The 22824-nt window shown below is 45.2% G+C and overlaps 2 protein-coding genes across 5 annotated transcripts; one reads left to right on the top strand and one right to left on the bottom strand.

The window, feature by feature from the left end:
* Positions 1-266: 266 nt before the first annotated feature.
* Positions 267-10683, bottom strand: APTX (aprataxin). Of its 4 annotated transcripts, none has more exons than XM_030471357.1 (8): positions 9807-10295; positions 9313-9444; positions 7856-7902; positions 6796-7125; positions 5222-5281; positions 1273-1499; positions 905-1008; positions 267-628 (listed from the first exon to the last, which is right to left on the bottom strand). In XM_030471357.1, exons 1-8 carry the CDS (start codon positions 9937-9939, stop codon positions 474-476), a joined length of 1188 nt encoding a protein of 395 aa, XP_030327217.1. In that variant the 5' UTR covers positions 9940-10295; the 3' UTR covers positions 267-473. The 4 variants fall into 4 exon arrangements, with proteins under 4 accessions (XP_030327217.1, XP_030327220.1, XP_030327218.1 ...); XM_030471360.1 differs by having other exon boundaries at positions 273-628; positions 10285-10683; XM_030471358.1 differs by having other exon boundaries at positions 273-628; positions 10204-10629.
* DNAJA1 (DnaJ heat shock protein family (Hsp40) member A1) lies at positions 10423-18953 on the top strand. The gene is made up of 8 exons (XM_030471356.1): positions 10423-11029; positions 11176-11353; positions 12531-12635; positions 12731-12958; positions 14399-14513; positions 16206-16321; positions 16881-16981; positions 17671-18953. Exons 1-8 carry the CDS (start codon positions 10898-10900, stop codon positions 17887-17889), a joined length of 1194 nt encoding a protein of 397 aa, XP_030327216.1. The 5' UTR covers positions 10423-10897; the 3' UTR covers positions 17890-18953.
* The last annotated feature ends 3871 nt before the right edge of the window (positions 18954-22824 follow it).

The raw sequence follows: 22824 nt of genomic DNA, 5'->3' as shown, positions 1-22824 counted from the left end.
AGCTGATGCTCCTTCCCATACACTCTTAATATACTCTGTGACAGTTTGCTGTCAGTCTTACCAGCCTCTGCAACATTATCACTTAAGACAAACTTCAACATCAAGAGAAATTGGTTTTTTGCTTTCTCAGTAGAAACCTAGATCTGGGCTCAATGCCACAGCTTTTGAATTAAAATAAAACCTTTCATCCACACAAAATCTTCTTCCAGACTCCAGTTCACATATAGATCAGTGTGGCTGTACCAAAACAAAGCTGCAAACACACCTTCAAATCAGAAGTCACTTTATTTTATGTTGGTTTTTGGTTTTGCCTGAACAATTACGAAGTTAGCGTGCTGCTGCTTCCAGGCTACTTTTTCCCACATTACATTTGTCATTCCACTTCACAAAAAATACACATGTCCACCAATGTTCTGAGGCCTTTGTTTTAGCCTGAAATCTGAAGACAGACTGCAAGATGATTATTTGCAAAGTCATTTTGGCCAGTGGTTCTTGAGATGTTCCTTTAACTGTGGGACAGTGGATAGATGTTGCTTGCAACGATGGCATCTGAGGGGCAATTTGAGATGTTCAGAGACATCACCTTTCACCATCACTTTTCCCTTGCTTCTTACCATCTCTATCACATCTGAACAAAAAAAAGAGACCAGAGATACTGGAACCATGCAGAACCTCTGACACTGCTTTGCATGCACAGCATGTCATCACTGCATTCTGATCTAAACCAGTCACAAAATTCAGTTGACTTTTACTTAGTGCTATTCCCCAATATCTGAAATTATATAAAATCTTTCAATTATTACAACAGAACTCGTGGCTTACACATTTGTTTGGGGAAAAAAAGCCCAAAGCCAGAACTCACAAGCAGGATTACATGTTATGAAATACCGTTTCTAATCATTACCTTGAGAATTTAAGAAGTAGTCTGTAGTAAAAGAGTTCCAGTGCTTTTTGGTTTTCAGGGCTGGAGAATCAAAATCCTGGCTGATTACATGCAAATGTAGCTGACTGAAACAAATACATTAGGTAGATAAGAGAGAAAAATGACGTTAATGCTCAAAAGTTCTTCTGCAGTAGTACCAGTTGCAAGTGTGACTCAGCAATCAGACCACCAAACATACGGGTCAGTCTTACTATGCCTGACCCACAGGCCTGACACAGAAGAAACCTCCTCTGTTCCGGAAGCTCTGTCTCATGCCAAGTGTTTCACATTACAGATTTAGCCCCAGATCTGCATAGGGGTCTCCACCTGATGTCTCACCCAGACCTTACCTCATGCTGGGGATAGCGTGGTAGCCCAGTCTGAACTCCAGGCTCTCTCTGGCAGGGCACTCCTCGATCACTTTTTGCCCCACTGCATGCATATGTTCCAGGAGTTCAAGATGGTCCCTGGTGACTGACTTCAGGCTTGAAATGGGGTCCCATGGTAAGACAAGCCAGTGGTAACGTGCTTTGGGATATTTATCCTTGATGACTACAGTCTTTTCATCTTTGTAAACCTTGCAAAACAAACAACTAGATTATTTACTGATAGAAAGTTAAATATCACATTCCTATAAGCACTATATTGGCTGGACTTTGAGATGTTATCCATCTGCACATCCCATTGTGGTTGCAGAGTCCCTAAGCACAGATAAGTGTTGCTAGTGCAATTGGGACTGTCAGGAAAAATGCCTTGGAAGATTACTACATGGGAAGAAATATCAAGCAGCAGAGCATTCACTTCAAGGAGGACATGTGTAGTAACTAAGCTGGTGCAGGATATGCACCCTTGTGAGAACCTGGACACTGAGCTTGTCTCAAACACTGCTTACATTCCATAGTGTGAGTCACGGACAGGAAACTGATCTTGTCTCAGGCACTATTTGCATGTGACTACGGGAGGCTTTGAGCGTAAACAAAGCAAACAATAAGAATGTTGGCTATCGATACTGCATAGATAGGATTGTTCTAACCCTTTTGTTCAAAGCTGATAAGCGTCCACAGGAATGTGAAAGGATGACTTAAGGATGAGCTGACTCAAAGGATGGAGTGGGAAAAGCAGACACCATGGTAGGAGGGACAATGACCACCTGGAGGACCCTAAATGCTCACTAAACTGTGCCCATCATTATCACAATAATGCCTCTCTACGCTTCATATGAAAATTATGGATAACAACCCAAGAGAATATGAACATAAAAGTGCAGGGCTCAGGTCAGACAGCTCCCACCACCAGTGATACCCTGGGTGAAGAGAACCAACAAGACGTGGCTGGATCCACGGGTGGTGATTCTTTGTCTCTCTCCTCCTCTCCGTTTCTTTCTCTCTCCTGTTCTCTTTTTCATTGAATACTAACTAGACCTAAGTAAAACCGTGTGGCACAGGACTTGCTGATCCAGCTAAAGTAATCGTTGTTGTTATATCTAACCACATGCCGTGTATTTTGTATTAAATAGGTAGGTTGGTGTCATTTCACCTTAATTCAGTACAAGGGTATCAGGAACTTGGTCATTGTTCCCAAGGGAAGGGAGGTTGTCCTAAACAACTCTTCAGGTCATGACAACCCTGTTCCATACCATGTACGCAGCAGCTACAAAGAGATGTTCCAACATCCCTCTTTATATACACTTTAAGGAAAAAGCTTTCTATTCTTATACAGCAATAAGTTAATCACTGCTCCAGGCGGATATGAACTCTCTTGAAAATCACCTGGACTCAGACACCAGCGAGGTCTAGGAAACTCTACTTCCATCAGGTGATATTCAAGTTTGGCAGTCACTGAAACAAAAATCACAGCCTTGTACTCAACATGGAGCATGCAGGAATGCACTGGACTGCTGCATCCCGTGTGGATTTCTGGAGAGAAACACAAGCCTCAGAGGTGCTACCAACAGCGTGCTCAGCACTGCAGACCTCTGCCAGTGTTACAAAACCAGAAACATTGAAGTCCCACCTATTTCAGTTCCTGCCACCCGATGTGCTACTTTGTAAGATCACCCACAAAACAGACAACAGATTCCATGACCATCATGCCCTTCTCCTGTTTTCATTTTGGTTTACCTTCTGCAACAATTTGATGCTGAAGAGAAACAGTAGCAAAGCATGTGGCTAAGAGGGTATGGGACAACCTGACCGTGGCAATAAAAATCCGTCTGTTCCTGCAGCAGAAGCTGTGTGCTGTGTCTCTGATCCCTTAGCAGCATGTCTACTGGTGAGAGATGGATGATGTCTTTGTCATCTTTGCTAATTATTCTCATATGTTTATATACAGATCTGATCAGTCCTGCTTTACAGGAAGGAAGACTAAAATTTTATCAGCACACAAATCATAGGACTGATTCTTTCGGCAGCAACACTGGTTGATACTGTCACAGAATGGCTGGGGTTAGAAGGGACCTTTGGAGATCATCTAATCAATCCCCTGCTAAAGCAGGTTCACCGGGAGGAGGTCACACAGGAACGTGCCCAGGCAGGTTTTGGCTATCTCCAGAGAGGGAAACTCCACAACCTCCCTGGGCGGCCTGTTCCAGTGCTCTGCCACCCTCAACATAAAGAAGTTCTTCCTCATATTCAACTTTTTACATACACACATTAGTGTCTGCATATGCAGCCAGTGGGATCAAAAGCCTTCAGAAGAAATATCACCATTTATTTAATATTTGATTAAAAAACAAAGATAGGAATTCTGTGGACTGCATTATTTATTAGTAGTTCAGACGCACTACTAATAAAGCTAACACTAAATCACAAACATCTAATACACAAAGAACAGTTTTAAAACCAGCTTATCCTTTTGGTCAAGAAAACACTGTCTTGGTAAGTGCTATATGAAATTCTCGTAAGAGACAAAAATTAAGCTTCATGTTTAGAAAGTAAGCAAGTATTTCAATAGCTTTATCATTCCCCATAGAAATACTATTTGAAACTGCTGGCATTTCCAGGAGAAAGGGCATCCAGTTCTCCTACAACTCTACACAGTTCAACACTTTGCACTTGAATTATAAAAAAAAAATCAAAAAATAAAAAGAAATAAACTAGAGACCTTCTGATTAGTACCAAGGAAGTTATTTTCAGCTGGAGGTGGTCATGACCTTAAGGGGCCCAAGTGAGGCTGTGGGATCTTTGCCCCTGGAGATCATCTCAAGTCAAATGGACAAAGGCTGAGGCAATCCCACCAAGTGCAAGTGGCCAGACTGGGTCACCTCCAAAGGTCGTTTCCAACTGAAACTGTTCAAGTATCACAGGTGTCTGTGATATCTGTCCTCCTGAACACATACTCTTACTGAGAAGTACAAAGGGAAAAACACATCTCTAATGTTAAGATGGCCATGCAGCAGTCAGTGAGCCAAAACCCAACCTAAATAAATGGACCCAAGCTTCAGGCCTTAACGCCATCAGACAGTGGAATACTGACGGAGAGCATTCTCCCTATTCTGGAGCCCAAAAGCTTGTTTTTGAGAAGTTGCCTATATATTTGCCATATCTTAAAAATAAAGTAGGATCTACACATGGATAGGGAAGATTCTCTGAGGGCTTTCTCAGAACAGAGTAAAAAGAAAGTGTGCATACACTGCAGCCACAAAAGACATTTGTCAGATTTCTGCATCTTGAGTCTGACCTCCCCAAAACCAGGCAACAGACAACAAAAAAAGAGCTCAAGGAAAACCATTATGTAGCCACAGCGGAGCAGGGGGAGCGATGTGCATCTGGAGCAGGAGGTTAAAGGAAACACCCAGGAAATTCCTGTTAGCACAAAAAGAACGGGTGGAAGGAGGAGCCAGAGGTCACATCCTGTCAGCTAGTAGGGAGGTGCTGCAGTTGAGTTTGCTGGAAACCAGGAAACTGCACCATGCTTGGTAAAAATAGTGCCTACTGCTGGAAAACAGGAACCTCCACTCTTTGCTCAGCTTCAGACTACACCTCCATTTTAGATAGTTTCCCTGAGAAAACAAAGCAGCAGCATGGCTCACCTGTTCTCCCAAGAACCTTGCTGAACTGTTGGCTAAATTTAACAGTGTAGAGAGCTCAAAGGTAATTAGGATAATGACATTCTGCAATATGAGTATAGTAGAGACTCTCAAATTAATGCTAGGACAGAGAGAGATGCAAGTACAATCAGCCCTTGTGCAGTACTCCAGTGGTTAATCAGGTCATTAAAGTAAACTGCAAAAGAAACAAAGAAAGCTCTTTAACTTCGTTAGGCAGGAACTATTGTAAAGTACAAGTGTACAGCTTTCACCTGCATTTTTGGATCTTGCATGGAGCTCTTTAGACCCTGACTCCAGTGTCCTGAGTGTTCCTGAAGCACAGAAGGAAAAAAAAATTATTATTTTATAAAATAATTAAGAACCCAATTGAATGTTCTAAAGCATTCAGTGAAGTACTTTCATTAGTATACAACAGCAAAAGAACAGCTGAATGACAGCTGAATTACTTCCTTTCTACAAATGCCAACATACCTGCTCCAACTGCCCCCACAGAGCTACTTCTGAAAACTTTTAAAGAGATACTGTTAAGATTTAAGGTTAAGTCTTTCGAACGCTGGAAAATTAAAAACACAGGGCCCTAGTTCTGTTGGAATTTAATAACTTGCATGCACATGCTATGGCACACTCCTCCATTACTACTGATGACAGATTATTTTACTAAAAGACCCTCTGCCTCATGGATCACACGAGTGCAAGGGCCAAAGGAAGTACAAGGATGTCCATTAACTGTCCTATCACATGCTGCTCTGCACAGAACACACAGAATGGTTGTGGTGTGTGGCCCTACTCTTAACATGTATCTATTTTTTCATATTGTGCAAGGAGTGGCTTGTACAGAAAACAAGAAAGGCATAGGAAGATCAAGCCAACACTAGCAGGCATCTCTTCAATTGGTTACTGAATGCCCAATAGAAGGCACCCTGAGTGCACTTTTTTCCAGATAACATTTTAATTGTTCAGATCACTTTACAGGCATTATCAGTGATGATCTTCATCATATTCTTATCTAGAGAAATGTTCAAACATTATAGTACTGACAAAGGAATAGTGTGAATTGTCTTGTCTGGCACCAATCTAACTAGCCTGAATTCACAAATTAAATGAATGGTCAACCCACCACAACCTGGAACTGGTATTTTGACCTGATGGGTTTCATTTCTGCGCCACCTCCTCCTCCAGCAACTGCACTGTTACAGGTCCAGATGCACTAAGCAGTCTCTTATTTTGTCCACTAAATTCTAAATTTAGTGCTAAAAATTCCCTTTCCAAAGATTATGGGTGGTAGCATTCATTAATGCAAACATGGTTCTACCAAATGACCAAAGCAAGAGAAAAAAAACCACACAGCAATTTAAAACAAAAAAAAAAAAAAAGAAAATATAAGAGTGTCAAGTTGTCCCATTCTCTGTGTGCAAGCTTTTAGATAACCACTGCTCTATTTGTGACGTTGCAGACTGCATCTCAAGAGCCAGCACCGTATCCTTGTATGACTCCAGCTAAACCAAGCGCATGTACATTGTCCTTCTAGCAGAAACTGCAGCAGGAGCCAGAGGTTAAATCCTTCCTCACTCCAAGCAAGCCCCTTCACAAACACACATCCCCCTCAGCACAGGTTAGAATGGGTCTTGGGAAACCCTCTCAGGGCCTGGGTGGTGTCAGGCGCAGAGTCTCTGCCCCAGCGCACATCAGCTCACATGCTCTGAATACTCTAAGAATCTGTGTTCACCTGAGACACTTCCCATCACAAGTACCCACAAAAGCAAAAGAGCAAAGCCATGACGGAGGAGACAACCCCAGGAGAAACAGCGAAAGTGCCAACACTTGCCTTTTTGCTCGAAGTTCCTTCACGTGGAGATACGCCAGTATTGCTTAGCTTGGGATTTGCAGAACTGCATTGTGTATCCCCCACCTCCATCTTCATTGTTTTTCTGGGCACAAACTCTACATCATCATTCTCGCAGGACTCCTCACATGGCACCTTCTTGGTTTGTATTTTCTTTTTTACTTCTGTAACAGTTTTCCCTGATTCTTCAGCAAATTGCACCGTGTAGGGGTAAAGTTTATTAACAACATGCAGAACTTGGCCTGGCTTCATTTTCACCTCTTCATCCTTGCCAATATCCACGAGATCAACACTAGTTGGGTTGACTCCTATCTTTGGTACGGACAAAAAGGAAAATAAACAGCAAATGATATTGTAACTGGAATTGCCAACTACTGCTCCACTGCCATTGATTTTAATTTTGTACCTCACACTTTCACAAAACCAACTCTGTTATATATTCTGTTCTAGAAGAAAACGAGGACAGCAAGGTGGTCAAATTTTTACTTGCCTCTCTTATTGCATCCACTTCCAGCTTTATGCAACTCTAAAATAATTTTCCCCTCAAAACAGTTTTCTAAAGACCGACAATTTACCTGACGTTTTAGCTGATAATTGAAAAGCAATACAATTTCCTCCACCCCAGGCATAACTGATAATGCAAAGTGGCAGGGGCAACCGACAATGACTGGCTGATAGATGGATTTTGCCTGATCATTATCACACCTTTGGCTCTATCAGCCATCAAAAAACGACCAAACCTTCCACAACTGCCCAGTCCCATCTCCCAGACACCATGCCTGGAATAACGGGTTGAGGATTCACAGCAAGGTTCCCTGATGCCGTCTGAGACTGGACCACATCTGGAAGGAATGGTGCAGTCTTTCCAGTTAAAAAAAAAAAAAAAAGACAAACGTATCCCTTCCAAGGACCGCTCATTGTGTGATCCTTGGTCATAAAACAGCTGCAGGTCGTTCAGACCCAGTGACCAGAATCATCCCTTGCAGCATTTGTGGAGTTTAAGTACATATCAGAAATACTGTACATCCATTTAATAACGTACCTGTTTAACTGTGACGTACCCCTTGTTATAGTCTGCTTTTAACTGAACTGGAAAGAAAGAACAAAGTGTCATAACGTAGTGTCAACAAAAAGGCCAGAACTTTGCTGAGCCACCCTTGCAGAAAACACTCCTGTATTGTAAGACCTGCTACCTTCTGAAGCTGATCTCTGTGAACGTACGAAAAGAATACTTCTGCTTCGTCCTCTCTTCCCAGGACCACAGGTAAAATGGAACCAACCCACACACTGAGTCACACCTGAGTGTTTCACACCATGATCATCACAATTACTTCAGAATACAGATGAAATCTGCGGAAGTCTTCTACACATTCCTGCTATTCTCACCAGCCTTTTGTGACAACAGGGCATGGAGCAGGACTGTATCCAGAGGAAAAAAAGATAAGGCAGGGAAGACGTGAAGTATTGTTCTGGTTTTGACAGAGACAGAGTTAATTTTCTTCCTAGTAGCTGGTACAGTGCTGTGCTTTGGCTAGTCAAAGTGGTATTCCATACCACGGCACGTCATGCCAAGTACATAAACTTTGGGGGAGTCACCCGGAAGGCCCAGATCGCTGCGTAGGCATAGGCTGGGTATCGGTCAGAGGGTGGTGAGCATTGTGCACCACTGTTGGGGTTTTTCTTCTAGTTTGTTTGTTTTATTCCTCTATCTTTTTATTACTATTGTTGTTGTTACCATTATATTCTACTTTATTTAAGTTATTAAACTGTTCTTATCTTAGCCCATGGGTTTTACCTTTTTTCCAGTTCTCTCCCCCATCCCTCGGGGGAACAGTGCTACTTAGTTGCTGGCTGGGGTTAAACCATGACAAGCGTTTCATAGATCACATATATTTTTATATACTCTCCCAATGCATCTATAAAATAAGTCATACTAAAAACCCGTTGGTGGAAGACTAAAGAGATGAAGTGCCACTCACAAAGCAAGAGCACAGGCCACGGAACATGACTGTGGGTCTTTGGACTCATGTTCAGGTTCAAAGCCTTAGTCCACAAAGGTGAACCTCCTGATATTAGGTGTCTCCTCTGCTTTTTTAGGGCTCAGAGAGGTCCACAAGCACTTATGAAAAAAGCTTGACAACTTCAAGAACCAGGCAACACTATGGACAGTGCGGAGAAAGGAGACCATGAGCCACTGACTGCAGAAGCAAGCCCAAGGAAAGCCTGCTTCAGTTCCAAGGAAAAAACTGTGATTTCCCACTTAGGCCCTGCTCAAAGCAAGCTTGCGGCTTATGGAAAAGCATTGGTTCGTTAGCTTTACTGTTTTTAGCGAAACAGAAGAGTGATCTTTATGGCCCACAGCAGGGAGTTGGAACCTGATGATCTTACAGTCCTTTCCAACCCAAACCGTTCTATGATTCTATGATAAACATCACACGCATTTCACAGGTGTGGTTGCTGCTGCTGCATGTAGGGAGCAGGATTTGAGCTAAAGCTTACCTTGCTGACGTGAACACTTCTTATCCGTTATCCCAGTCTCTGGGCCACGCCCAATCACCACCGCTTCCAAGTGGGGCAGTTGCACTCGCTGATTGCATTTCTCCTTCCCCACAAGCCAGCACACAGGCATCACTGTGAGAGCAAAACATACAGTGTGTTACTAACATGCAGCTTCCCCGCGGGTCACCGTCCTGTGGAACGGGGTCCAGGGATTCTGCTGCCAGCCCGTTCATTAGCTGAGTCACTTCTGCTAACTGGGTTCATGCTTCTGAAAGTCAAGGCCAAGTGTGGCATTAACACTAGCATAATCTAAGGGCAAGCTGCTGTTGAAAGGGCAATCCTATTTCCTTCCTTATCACTATAGATTCTTACAGATCATACACGGGAAACATCAGTTGGACCAACGGCTCCACCTGACAGACAAGCCTACTCACAAGAAAAAGCTATTTCCTTCCCAGTGAATCGGGGTTGACCTCAGAGATTAATTTACGCACCAAAACAAATGGGCACAACACCGAGTGGGCGACAGAGGGACACAGCTTCATCCAGGAACAGTCTGCGGAGAGACTGTGCAGTGAAACCGGGCCTCGAGTGTACACCGACGTGACCCTGAAACGGTCCCTGCATGGTGCCTGGCACTACGGGCTCCTCCTCCCAGCTCCCGATGTGAGGCAACCACCCGGCACCACTGCACCGCACTCAGGAACGCCCGCCACGCGGTTATGCCCACCGCGCCGCACCTCCCGCTCGGCCTGCTGCCCGGCACTGCCACCCTCCGCGGGGGCCTGCCACGCGGCCACCACCGCCAGCACCACACGGCCGGAGCGGCCGACCGGGCGCGCCCCAGCCCCGCCGGACCCCTGCCTCCGGCCGCCGCACCACGGTGGTTACCGGTAGGTGCCGACCCGCGGCGCCGCCGGCCTGGAGGGGGCCGGGCCCTGTCCCTATGACAATGCCGCGCCCTGTGCTTACCGCGCGGGCTGCCTCAGCACCGCAGCCGGCCCAGCCAATCGGCTGCTGCAGCGTCACCAGAGCGCCGGCGCGGCGGTAAGACAGGGCCGCGCGGTAACACGTACCCTCCCCACCCCCCCTGGCGGCGGGGAGCACAGAGCGGGCCGCAAAGGCGGCGGGCGGGGCGCCGCTGAGAACCGGCCCGCAAGAAACGGCCCGCGCCGGCAGCGCGGGGCACAGGAGGCGCGGGGTAGGGCCCGGCGGCGGCAGCAGACACTGCCTGGCGCCCGCCGAACCGCCTCAGCGGGGTCAGCGCGGGAGCCACCACTCGCCCCGAGCACGCGCGGAGCGGCGCGCCGCCGGGACACGCCGGGAGTGGCGGCGGCGGGTGAGCGCGGCTGGCGATGGGCGGCGCTGATTGGCCTGCCGCCCTCCGCCTCCCGTCCCTACTGGCTGCGCGCCGGTCCCCGCCCTTGTGCTGGCGGGGCGGCCCTTCCGGGGCGGGGCGGTGCCGGCTCAAAAGCGCCCGGATGCGGGACCGGCTCGGAACTTTCCAGAAAAGTCGGGATCGGCGCTGGGCGAGCAGCCGCCGCGGAGTGCGGGACTGCCCGCCGCCCAGGGGCCGCCCGCCGCCATGGTGAAGGAGACTACCTACTACGATGTGCTGGGCGTGAAGCCCAACGCCTCGGCCGAGGAGCTGAAGAAGGCTTACCGAAAGCTAGCGCTGAAGTACCACCCCGACAAGAACCCCAATGAGGGCGAGAAGGTCGGCGGCGCGGCGGGACGGGGCTGCGGGGCGCTGCCGTGGACGGCGAGGGGGCCGGCTGCGGGGTGCAGGGGGTGCGCGGCCCGGCGGGTGCCGAGCGGGGTGCCGAGGTGCGGGGTCTGAGGCACCGTGTATGTCTCCTGCAGTTTAAGCAGATCTCCCAAGCTTATGAAGTGCTGTCGGACCCGAAGAAGAGGGATCTGTATGACAAAGGAGGCGAGCAGGCCATCAAAGAGGGTGGCTCTGGTGGTGGCTTCGGGTCGCCCATGGATATATTCGATATGTTCTTTGGCGGCGGTGGGAGGATGCAGAGAGAGAGACGAGGTAACGTGCCGTATTCCGACGCTTTCCCGGGCTTTACAGCGTGATTCCTGCGGTACGCGGGATCGGAGACTCGGAGGAGAATGCTGTGGATATGTAAGGCTTTAAATAGCGTTAAAGTGCAATTACAGGCTTGATCTCAAAATGGGGGAAAACGTTGTCCCTAGTTCTTAACACCCGAACCGAGCAGGGGAGGGCATTTGGTTCATACGGTGGTAGCTTGGTCTCTTGTGCATTGTCTCATGTTAATAGCTAACCAGTGTCCGTGTTTGGAAAGCCTTTAGCAGAACCTAAGCCTGGCTGCTAATAAGCTGAATAGGGAACGGAACAGTGACATACCCTAAAATGATTTTTTTACTAAGCTACCGTAAGCGTAGCGTCTGAATGTGAATTTGGCCTTTCGTTGCTCGTAACTGTGTCTAAATAAGATTCAAGTCAAATTCAGTCTGTGAAGCCTTTTGTTTTCCTGTGCTGTTCAGTGGCATTGAGTTGAAGCTGTAGTAAAACGTTGGTCAGAAATTAAAGTCCGGATTAATCACACTAGTGTTAGTTAAACTGGTTAGGAGTAGTACTGACCCCATAACTCCTTATTGTATACCTAGTAACAAAGGGAAGAAAAAAGGGTTTGTGTCAGAATATTACAGTGTAGTATCACAGTGTTACTGGTAAACCAGAACTTGGTATCCTTCACAAAATTAAGCTTGCAGTAGCTAAAGTTCTAATTAATTCCCGAGTGTACAAGTGTAATTAATCGATTCAGTTTCCAGAAAGTCCCCTGGTGAGAGGAGAAAAGTACTTTACTGACACTATACAGTGTCTCCCACTTCGTTGTAGGAGATGTGTTCAGTTATTTTGTTAAAACTGAAGTCCTGCATTATAAAACTTAAATGTCTAAAGTTCTATGTGTTTTGTTTCTGTTACTGGCTTTGAGTCTGAAGAATCTCTGACATTCTAACAGAGAAAAGTTGCTGACAAAGCCGTTAGAATTGTAACCTAATCCAACACCGGGTAGGAAGGCACTACTGACTAATACCAGCAAAACAAGACAAAGCTATATTAAAACAGGATGTTAAAGCTCACAGACTCAGTTTATCATGCCTTGAGCATAGTGACATGGGAAGTTTCTGTTACTTGGAGACCGAGCTTTCAAACTTGCATAAGTATCCATTTTCTCTTACAGGCAAAAACGTGGTCCATCAGTTGTCAGTAAGCTTAGAAGATATGTACAATGGTGCAACGAGGAAACTTGCACTGCAGAAGAATGTTATCTGTGACAAATGTGAAGGTAACGGAAAATGAAACTAAACACAAGCTGCTTATAAAAATTTCGTGGGTTTTTCGGGCAGCACATAACCATCTGCCTCCAATTTTCGCTCTCAGGTCGTGGTGGTAAGAAGGGTGCAGTAGAATGCTGTCCCAATTGCAGGGGAACAGGCATGCAGATCAGAATTCACCAGATCGGGCCAGGAATGGTGCAGCAAATCCAGTCCGTGTGTATGGAGTGTCAGGGGCACGGGGAGCGCATCAGCCCCAAGGACCGGTGTAAGAGCTGCACTGGAAGGAAAATTGTCAGAGAGAAGAAGATATTAGAAGTTCACATTGACAGAGGTGAGATGTCTTACTAAGGTGAAGTATTAAACATGGATGTACTGGCTGACTTTGCAGCCCTGAAACAGAAGCTTTAGCAAGTGCATGGTGTTTATTTGGTGGTAACACTGCTAAATATATATGCAGTTAAATTGCCTGTTGCTGCCTTTAAAAAGTATGAGACTTGTTTTTAGGGAAGGTTGGTTACCTCTGTGCTTGCATCTAATGCGTATGCATGTAACCAAGAATGAATTCTGAAACCTGCAGTATTGTGAGCAGTGAATGATTTTTGAGCAACCTCACAAATGTGAGTCTTGATTGGGTAGCTGGACAGATCAAAATGAAACTCATCACTCTGTTGGCTCTGTTTGCCTCATGAGTTTTCACTGCCTGTAGGGAAACCCTGCAGACTCCGATCTCTTCTGCTGTGCTGCAGTGTGAAGGGGAACCAGGTCTGCTATAGAAATAGGGTGCAGAGCCAGTGCTAAGCCTCTCATGCTTAGGACTGTTCGCTAAGCAACCCTGACAGTGCTGCACAGCACAGGTACTCTTTGCCTGGCAAAATGCAACTTGGTACACAAACCCTCACAGTGGTGGGAGAACGCAACAGTGTCAGTGACAAATGCATCTCTGTTGAGGAGGCTGCTCAAAAAACTGGTGGGAGAAGTCTCTGGAGTAGTGCAGCTTGTAAGACAGCAAGCTGTGACAAGCACGCGGCTTCTGCAGACTCATGCCTGATTGTCACCTGCAACTTAAATGTGGAAGCACACCTTATGCAATGCCTGGATTTAATGGGGAAAGTGCTACAGTAAAATTAGATATGAGGGCTAGTAAGGATATGTTACTGGCATTTTAAACAGGGAAATCACTGAAAAGAGGGTGGGGGTTTTTTCCCCTTTCTTATGGAAAAACAGATTGTGAGCTAACATGAGGCAGCTAGAACTTATGGTAGAGAGACTTTTGTGTGGGTGAAGGGGTTTCTTAGATGACAGTTACAGTCCCAGGGAGGGTGCTGCTTGCACTTGGCAGGCACTGAGATCATGTTTCATAAGTAGCTCTGCTGCATATATTTATAAAACTGAAGAAGTTGATTGGTCACTTGCTCTCAAAATGTACTTTGTACTCAGTGCGTCTGTTTTCTATTTAGTGCTTGTGCATATAATGAATACTTTTTGATAATGGTTTGTTTAAGGACTTTATCTTGGCAGGTAGGTGTTTTGCATTATAGTTAAGCTTATTGATCCTGAGATGTCATTCAGGTTGGCACCACTATAAACTGTTGGACATGTAATGGGATTAAAAAAGAAAAAAATAAATTATGAATGCTATAAGGGGGGGTCCTGGTGTTCTAGTTTAAAGATCCAGAGGTGTCCTGGTACCAGCCTGTGCTTTTGAAAGTCTTACTTTATTGCTGGTTTTTACTTAAAAATATGAAGAATCTTTCTTTGTTTCCTGCAATAGGAATGAAGGATGGTCAGAAAATAACATTCCATGGTGAAGGGGACCAAGAGCCAGGGCTAGAGCCAGGAGACATTATTATTGTCTTGGATCAAAAAGACCATTCTGTCTTTACAAGGTAAAAACTCTGAAAATTCTTTGTGTTAGCTCCTGAGATGCTTGTCCACATACTTCCTTGATTACCACTCACCTTTTGTCTACTGGAAATACCAGTAGATAGGAGCATGTGGCTGGAACTCACCTGTGAGGTTGTTTGGGTGTCCAAAGGAGCACCAAGGTGTGCAGGAAAGGAATCCTGGTATAAATAACTAGTCACAGCCACTTGTGTTGTACTAGCACAAGATATTCTTATGTGAGCTTTGGCAGCAGCAGGAGATGAAAGGCAAACAAGACCAGGTACAGTTACTAAGAATTTACAAAACTTGAACTTTTAAGAACTCTTTAAATATTGATTCTTTCTTTATAGATGTGAATATTTGTGATTATTTCCTTGCTCTCTAGAATAGCGTTCCATCACTTAGCTCAGAAAATTACCATTTAGTGTAGGGAGCTGCTCATTGCCCACTTGGCTTCAAGGCACAGATAACTTCCAGTGTGTTCACTCCCAGCATGTTTAGTTGTTTATGTCAAATACACTGAATGTCTCACTAATGAGTCCTGTCTGTTCCTTCTTGCGAAATCAAAAATGACTCAAGCAGCATGGACCGTGTCTCCATTGTTTCGTGTTACTGGACAGTACTGCTTGGTGTTGCAAGCCTCTTGGTTTCAAGCTCCTGTTTCTGGAGTGAGTCTGTCCAGTAACTTTTGGTCTGATTAAAAGCAACACTGGTTGTCTTGCAGAAATGTGTTGCACTTTATCTCACTGCTTCTGTTCAGAGCAGTAACAGGAAATCAATGGATATAGAGAAAGCATTTGTCTCAACACCAACCACTGGTATTGTACTTGTAAATAGGAATGGTGAGTTAAAAGGTTCTTAGGAAACCTGCTGCTGGTCTGCATGACTGTCATGTATGGAGCTGAGCTGTGGAAGTTTGTGCCAGAAATCTGTGCCAAAGAACACTGAGCTCACAGGTTAAGAATCAGTTCTCTTCAGTTTGGATAAGCTTACTCAGCTGATTTTTCTTTCACTGAAACCAGATACTGAATCAGCTATGCCAGAGGGACAGTCTGGGCCAAACTGTTTGCATGGTTAACTGGGACTTGAAGTCACAACTCTGCTGGCATATTTCTGTATTTCTGCCCACTGCCTTCAGTTCTAGTGTCCTTGGATAACCCTTGTTATTACTGGTTTTGTGGGGTTATGCAGAGATTATGCTCTGGGACAAATGGAGTGTTCCCCCTCTCCTGTCAGAATCTAAAATTAGCTTTTCAACCCCAGTACCAGATCTTCAGAAAGCCAGTGTAACAGAACCTAGCTGATGCACTTAAAGTATTAATCTGCATGAAGGAAGAGTTTAATTGTCACATTGACAGTGTTTTGAAGGTTGAGAGAGCTTTTTTCTATAGCTGGGAAGAAGCAGTGAGGTAAAACTGGATGCCATTGAGCCTTGTTCTACTTACTCCTGTTCAATAAACACTTCTACACTTTGGATAGCTGGACTTGGTCAGTAATGGCTCTCAGTGTGGATATCATTCCTGTAATTGCTGGCTTGAGGTGTTGCATCAATATTCACCATTTTTTATTTAATTGCCTGGGCTTCTATTAAAACCGCAGTTTTATTGTCCTTACCAAGTTAAATACTGAAGTTGGGTGTGATCCTGTTACTGCTTCTCCCTCTCTGTGACTGTTTTTGATTGGTTCTGCCTTAGACGAGATGAAGACCTTTTTATGTCTATGGATATTCAACTGGTTGAAGCACTATGTGGCTTTCAAAAGCCTATCACAACGCTGGATAATAGAACTATTATTATTACCTCCCATCCTGGTAAGTGTTGGTTTGCTATCTGTTAGAAGTCCAAGCATACAGTGAATGTAAGCTGGAAATCTAAAGAAACAGAAACATCCCATCTTGGTGTACAAGGGATGTGTGCTGGTGTCAACTTTTTTTCCTAGTCTTTGTAGTGCAAAACTTCAAGCAAATAAAAGGATTTTTGGATAGCGGTCAGCAGTAACTTTCTCCTTGCGTGATATAGTAACAGAACTTACCTCATGGACATACTCGTATTCTGAGGATACCTCATGAGAATTGAAGGCTGTGGGTCTCTGAAAACCACTTTTTCAGTCTTGGAACTGGTGGAGCACTTAATAAGTTTGTAAGTATGCTTCCTTCGGGAAGCATAACAAGGCTACAGGAACGTAATGTAGACGTCAACCTGCTTTCCTACTCAGAAGTTACCAGGCAGTAAGTCCCTGTTAGACTACTACATGTTGCTGTAGCTGTCTAACCACAGTGTAGAAGGTTACATAAATATTAAAGGGAGTTGAAACTAAAGCTGCTTCTGTTGTCTGCATAGACCCTTTTTTTCTTTTTCGTCTTTTTTCAGGCCAGGTTGTCAAGCATGGGGCTATTAAGTGTGTGTTGAATGAAGGAATGCCAATTTATCGCAGACCCTATGAAAAAGGACGTCTGATCATAGAATTCAGGGTAAGTGGATCAACTCAACTTCCATGGCACAGTTCAGCACTGAATATCCTTCTGAAATTTAGCCTCTAAGCATTACCTCAATCAAGAAGAGAGAGCAGTTACCAGATGTCCTTCCTTGGTATTTGTTTTTGTCAACGGTGAGAACATGTAATCCATCAAACATACAGTTCAGAACACTGTGTTAAAAGTACATTATGTACCAGAAAAATTTCTTCGGTTACTTTGTGAGTTTTCATTTGCTTGGCATGTTCCTTAGTTCTTTCATCCTCTAGGAAGGATGGATTAGTAATATCCCCTGTGCTGGAGCAAAGGAGTAGGCTGGAAAGCGACAGTTTCCTCTCTGGAGAGAAGCTAGTGCTGAAAGCTGTGGCAGCAGGCTCTGCCTACTATGAATTTAGAGGAGAAGCAATGTAATGTTGTTATATCCTGTACTTCTAGGATGATTCCAGAGGGCAGCCTGAGGCAGAAGAAATGTTGGATAAGTCTTGGTCAAGTTGCCATGTTAGAAGCTAACTTCTTGCAGGCATTAAAAAAAAAAAGCCTAGTGACTTAGATTTTATTTTATGTTTAAGCACTTGGTTTAAGTCATCTGTGGTGATAAAGGTCTCTGGCAGATATCTGACCTACAGTGGGATGTTAAACAGCCAATTCAGGCAAACTTGAGTAACCCCAGTTCTTGATGATTTCAGGTGAACTTCCCAGAGAGTGGCTTCCTCTCCTCAGATAAGCTGTCTTTACTTGAAAAACTGCTTCCTACAAGGCAGGAAATAGAAGAAACTGAGGAAATGGAACAAGTGGATTTAGTGGACTTTGATCCCTCTCAAAAAAGAGAACACCACTATAATGGGGAAGTCTATGAAGATGATGAGCATCACCCTAGAGGTGGTGTTCAGTGTCAGACATCGTAAATGGGCCAGTGAATAACTTGTGATGCTTGTTTTGTATGTATTAGTGGATGAGTGAAGGACTACAAGCAGTTCACCCTCACTTACTGCTACCTGTTGGTCTATCCAGCCATAGTTGTTTCTAAAAACTTAAAGAAATAAACTAAGCAATTAAACTGACTTGACAATTTGTATAAAGCTCCAGGATACAGGCTCAAATGAAGTTGATTGCACTTCACCCCTGCCTCTTGGTCAAGGAAACTCCCTTACCTGCTTGTCTTCTATTCCAAGCCTTTGTAATTCCTGTATGTGTGCAGTTGCCCAGGCTTAAACTAAGATTCTGTGATGTTTTTAGGAATTCTAGATCTTATACTCTGTTAAAGTATGCACAAGTACTTATAATTCATAGTAAGATATAGTGAAGTTTTGTACCAGTTAGGATAACATGTTAATGTTTTGGGCTTGTACTGGTGGTGTTAAATAGGGATTGGCTTTAATGCAATCACGTAATATATGAAGCTGACACGGATGTGGTCAATCTTCACAGGCCCATTAAAATCGTGTAATCCACAAGCTCCCTGATGCTACTTCACTTAAGGTCAAGTAGTCCCTTCCTTTACCAGCTTTGGTCCTGACCTTGGAGCTAGATGTGAAGCTTGCTTTTTGGTTCATCACCAACTACTGTTTGGCTGCTCTCCTGCACCATACTGCATATAGAGCCAGTGGTTGCTCCGCGGCTGCAGGAGCTTCCTTCGCTACCATGCATGAGCAAAAACCTCCAGGCTTTATGAGCACACGCACAGTTTGGAATCTGTCAGCCTGCTGGCATGTGAAGCTTGACTTCTACCTTGTCTACCGCAGTTGGGCACTCCTCGCTCAGTGGTGTGTCCTGGAAAGCAGTACCAGCCCTGTTGGTGGGCGTACGTGATCTTGCAGGGGAGAGAAACGGTGAATACAACCAACTGATGCATCTAGGATGTTCTGGAATTGATGTATTGTGTGCATTATTTTAAGCTGACTCTTGAAATTTCTGTATGAATGTTCTAATTATTGTAGATGAAGCATTTCCAATATAATTACAAAATCGCTCATTGCCTCTTTTCTTAGACCAGATGTTGGTTTAAAGACACCACCCCCTTCATTTCAGGCAGTTATTCACAGAAAAACCCTAGCAAAAAACTTCCCTTCACAAAATATGCTGAGAAGACAGGTCCAGATTTAACCTCTAGTGTGGTAGTTTGATCTTAGTCTGCCATCTGGCTTGGGGCAGAGCTTATGCTTTTCATGCTGCTCTGAAGCAAAAGTGTCACGAAGAGAACTGCTGTTTTCTTCCTGGAAGTAGCTGCTACATGACAATATGTGTGTCATAACTTGAATATCTGGAAACTCTTAGCCTTGGAAAACATCTCTAGCTATTGTGTTATGGGTTTCATTTTATAAAGACATCTGGTAGTGTGGGCTTTGAACCTCACGTGTAGTTCCCTTTCAGGTCCCTACAGAATAGCCATGCCCTGTATGTTTTGACTCGAGGGGTTTTTTGTTTGTTTGTTTGTTTGTCTCAGCAGGAATAAAATCCTGTAGGCAAAGTGTCTTTCCAGATTGTACCTGAACGAGCTCAACACTGAGCTGTACAAATCTGACCAGCAGGAGCCTTTGCTTTGTCAGTAAAGAAGTAATCCTACCTCTGGCTAGGGCTGACTGGAGGCTAAACAGCACTAAAATGTACTGCTCGTGTTCAGTTCAGTAAGCACCCTTGCTTCTGAACCCGTGGATCAAACAGCTAGGACAAACCAAGCTCAGTGCAGTACCTTGGGGATGACAACAGGACATTATTTTGCTTCATATGACTGTATTATATGTATACAAATATTCCATAGCCTTTTTTTCCTGGGGACACTTGAGGAAAACTGTAAAGTTTTCCTTTCATCACACCCATAGCTGCATCAACACTGCTCAAGTAATGTTTCTGCTCTTGACTTATTCTCAAGGCCATGGTGGCCAGTTCTGCTTCATGCTTGATGGCACCACAGCTAGTCTAGAGGAGGGGTCAGGTCCAGCTTCCAGGAGGGTGGCTGACCACAAGCTTCCGGAAGCCTTGTAGAGCATCCCAGGGAAAGATGATGCTGCTGCTGCAGGAGGGGCAGCAGGAGCACCACCAGCCTAGCACCCTGCTTTGACATGAGCTGTTGACTGACGTAAAAGCCATGTCCCAGAGAAACACACTGGCAGCAGTACAGTAAGCTTGCAGCAAAGGGCATGAGCTATTGAAGGCAAGAGTGAGCAAGGAGGAGGACCCAGCTCTCAGTCCTTCAAGTGGGATATTGAGTACAATATATGGCCTTTTCCAAGCTGCTTTGTTCTACAGTGGTCCTCTGGGTACCATACAGCTACAACAAGCAGTTAAACATGTTATGTGCCACCAAAACAATGAAATAAGACAATTTTTTCTGACATATCGTTCTATGTGGGATACAACTTCCCATTTTGGGAATGAGCTGAATGGACAGCCACAGAAATTAAGGACATTGTAGCACAAAATAGCTGCTTCCCTAACTACCAGTATAGTAATCCAACCTATCGTAACCTGAGTTGGTGTTAGAAATTGCATTCCAGTGTTTCAGTTTCAACAACACCAAATGCATTTCATCAAGCTTACAGTGCTAGTTTATTACAGTAATTCTTTCCACTGTGCACCAAGCATGTAGGAGTTGTTTATTCCCCAGAAATCCAGCAGCTCTGCTGTGCCACCGGTTTGCTGTGAAACTGGGAATGCCCACTGCACGCTCATTTAAGAGCCTGCTCTCATTTCTGCTTCTGCCTGTAAGACTTCAGGGCCCTAACTCTAACCGTCCTCTACTACCTGTGCTTTGTCTACCTGCTACCCAGCAGCAGTGCAAGAAGTTTGCTCAGGCCAGGGGAGCAAACTCAATGGTCCCAAATCTGCTTTGAACTTGTGGTATGACACAAGGTCAAGCAAGCAACTTGCCGTATGATTTCTTCATTAGCAGCTTCGTCTGGGAAGACGTGGTCCTGCTTCAGCTTATGATTGAGTGGTGCTCAAGGCATCAGTAAGGCACACTGGAAGATGCAAGGTTGGCTTTAAGCCATCCTTTTCTAAAACCATAGGTAAAGAAATAACAGGTTCTGTGTGTTGTTAGGAGGTAAGGTGAGCAGTGTTATTATAGTGGCCAAAGAATGAGGGACAGCAAGCACCCTGCTACCTGCTGACAAGACAGCATAGGAGGGCACAACCAATCCAGGAGGTTTCTGGAGTGCACCAGTGGGAATTTCCTGGCCCAAATGATAGAGGAGGAGTGGTGCTCTGATGGACCTCATGCTCACCAACCAGGGGCTTTTTGGGACAGTGAAGGTCAAAGCAGCCTTAGCTGAAGGGAGCACCAGAGGGTGTAAGCAAGGATGGGTAAGTTGGGAGGAACATAGAGGCATTGTCTGAGCATCCAGGCATAAAGTTATAAAAGCTAAAGCTCAACTAGTGCTGAATTTGGTCATGGATGTCAAAAACAAGGCCTTCTGTAAGCACACAGGTGGGAAATGCTAGAGAAAACGTGGGCCTGTTGCCAAATGAGATAGGGCACCTGGTTACATGGGTCATGGAAAAGGTTGAGGTACTGAACGCTTTCATTGCCTCCGTCTTCCTAGCAGCACTGGCCAGCAGGAATCCCAGAGACCATGGGGAACGTCTGGAGCAAGGAAGATGTACCCTTTGGCAGAAGAGGATCAGGTCAGGAAATACGTAAGCAAACTGGGCATACATAAGTCTATGGGTCCTGACAGGATGCACCCTCAAACGCTGTGGAAGCTGGCAGATGTCGTCGTGAGGCCAGTCTCCATGGTCTTTCATTGACCATGGCGATCAGAGGAAGTGCCTGAAGACTGTAGGAAGGAAAATGTCACTTCTGTCTTCAAGGCCAAGAAGAAGGATCCAGGGAACTAAAGGCCAATCAGCCTCATCTCAATCCCATGAAGGCAGTGGAGCAGCTAAACCTGGAAACCATTTCCAAGGACATCACCCACAAGAAAGTCACCAGTAGTAGTCAGCATCACCAAGGGGAAGTCATGGTTGACCGGCTTGATTGATAGATTTTTACAATGAAGTGGCTGGCCTGGGAGAAGAGAGGAGAGCAGTAGGTATTGTTTACCTGGACTTCAGCATGGCCTTTGACACTGTCTCCTGTAAGGTCCTCATAGAGAAGCCATTGGTGTAGGGGGATGGATGAGCAGTGAAGTGGACTGAAAACTGGCTGAATGGCCAAGCCCGGATGGTGGTGACCAATGGAACAAAGACTAGTTTGAAGCCAATGACTAGCAGTGTAGCGCAGGGGTTGGTTAGTACTAGCTCCAGTCCTGTTAAATGTCTCCAGTGATGATCTGCACGATGGGACAACATAAACCCTCAGTGAATTTGCAGATGACACAGAAGTGGGAGAGGCATCTAATACACAAAAGGGTTGTGCTGCCATCCAGAGACACCTGGGCAGGTAGAGAAATGGGCTGGCTGGAATCTCATGAAGTTCAACAAGGGGAAGTGCAAAGTCCCGCACGTGGGGAGAAACAACCCCAGGCACCAGGACATGATGGGGGCCACCCAGATGAAAAGCAGCAGGGTAGAGAAGAAACCTGAGCATCTGGTGCACACCAAGTAGTGAACATGAGCCAGCAATGTGCTGTTTTTGGAAAGAAGGCTAATGATATCCCAGTTGCAAGAAGGTCAAGGGAGTTGATCCTTCCCCTCTCCTCAGCACTTCCCCCTCTCCTCAGCACTTCAGGCCACACCTGGAAGCGTTGTGTCTGGTTTTGGGCTCCCCAGTGCAAGAGGGTTATAGTCCAGGTCATAGGGTTTATTTACAGCTATACAGTGAACACACTGCTGTCCACGTCACCAACAGGAAGTGCAGATGAAGTAACCATGCTTAAGGACTCCCAAAAGCCATGCAGACA

This window comes from Strigops habroptila, chromosome Z (assembly GCF_004027225.2).
Source record: "Strigops habroptila isolate Jane chromosome Z, bStrHab1.2.pri, whole genome shotgun sequence".
Classification (NCBI taxonomy): Eukaryota; Metazoa; Chordata; class Aves; order Psittaciformes; family Psittacidae; genus Strigops; species Strigops habroptila.
Note: the sequence above shows the minus strand (reverse complement) of the source record. Positions and strands in the feature narration are given on the sequence as shown.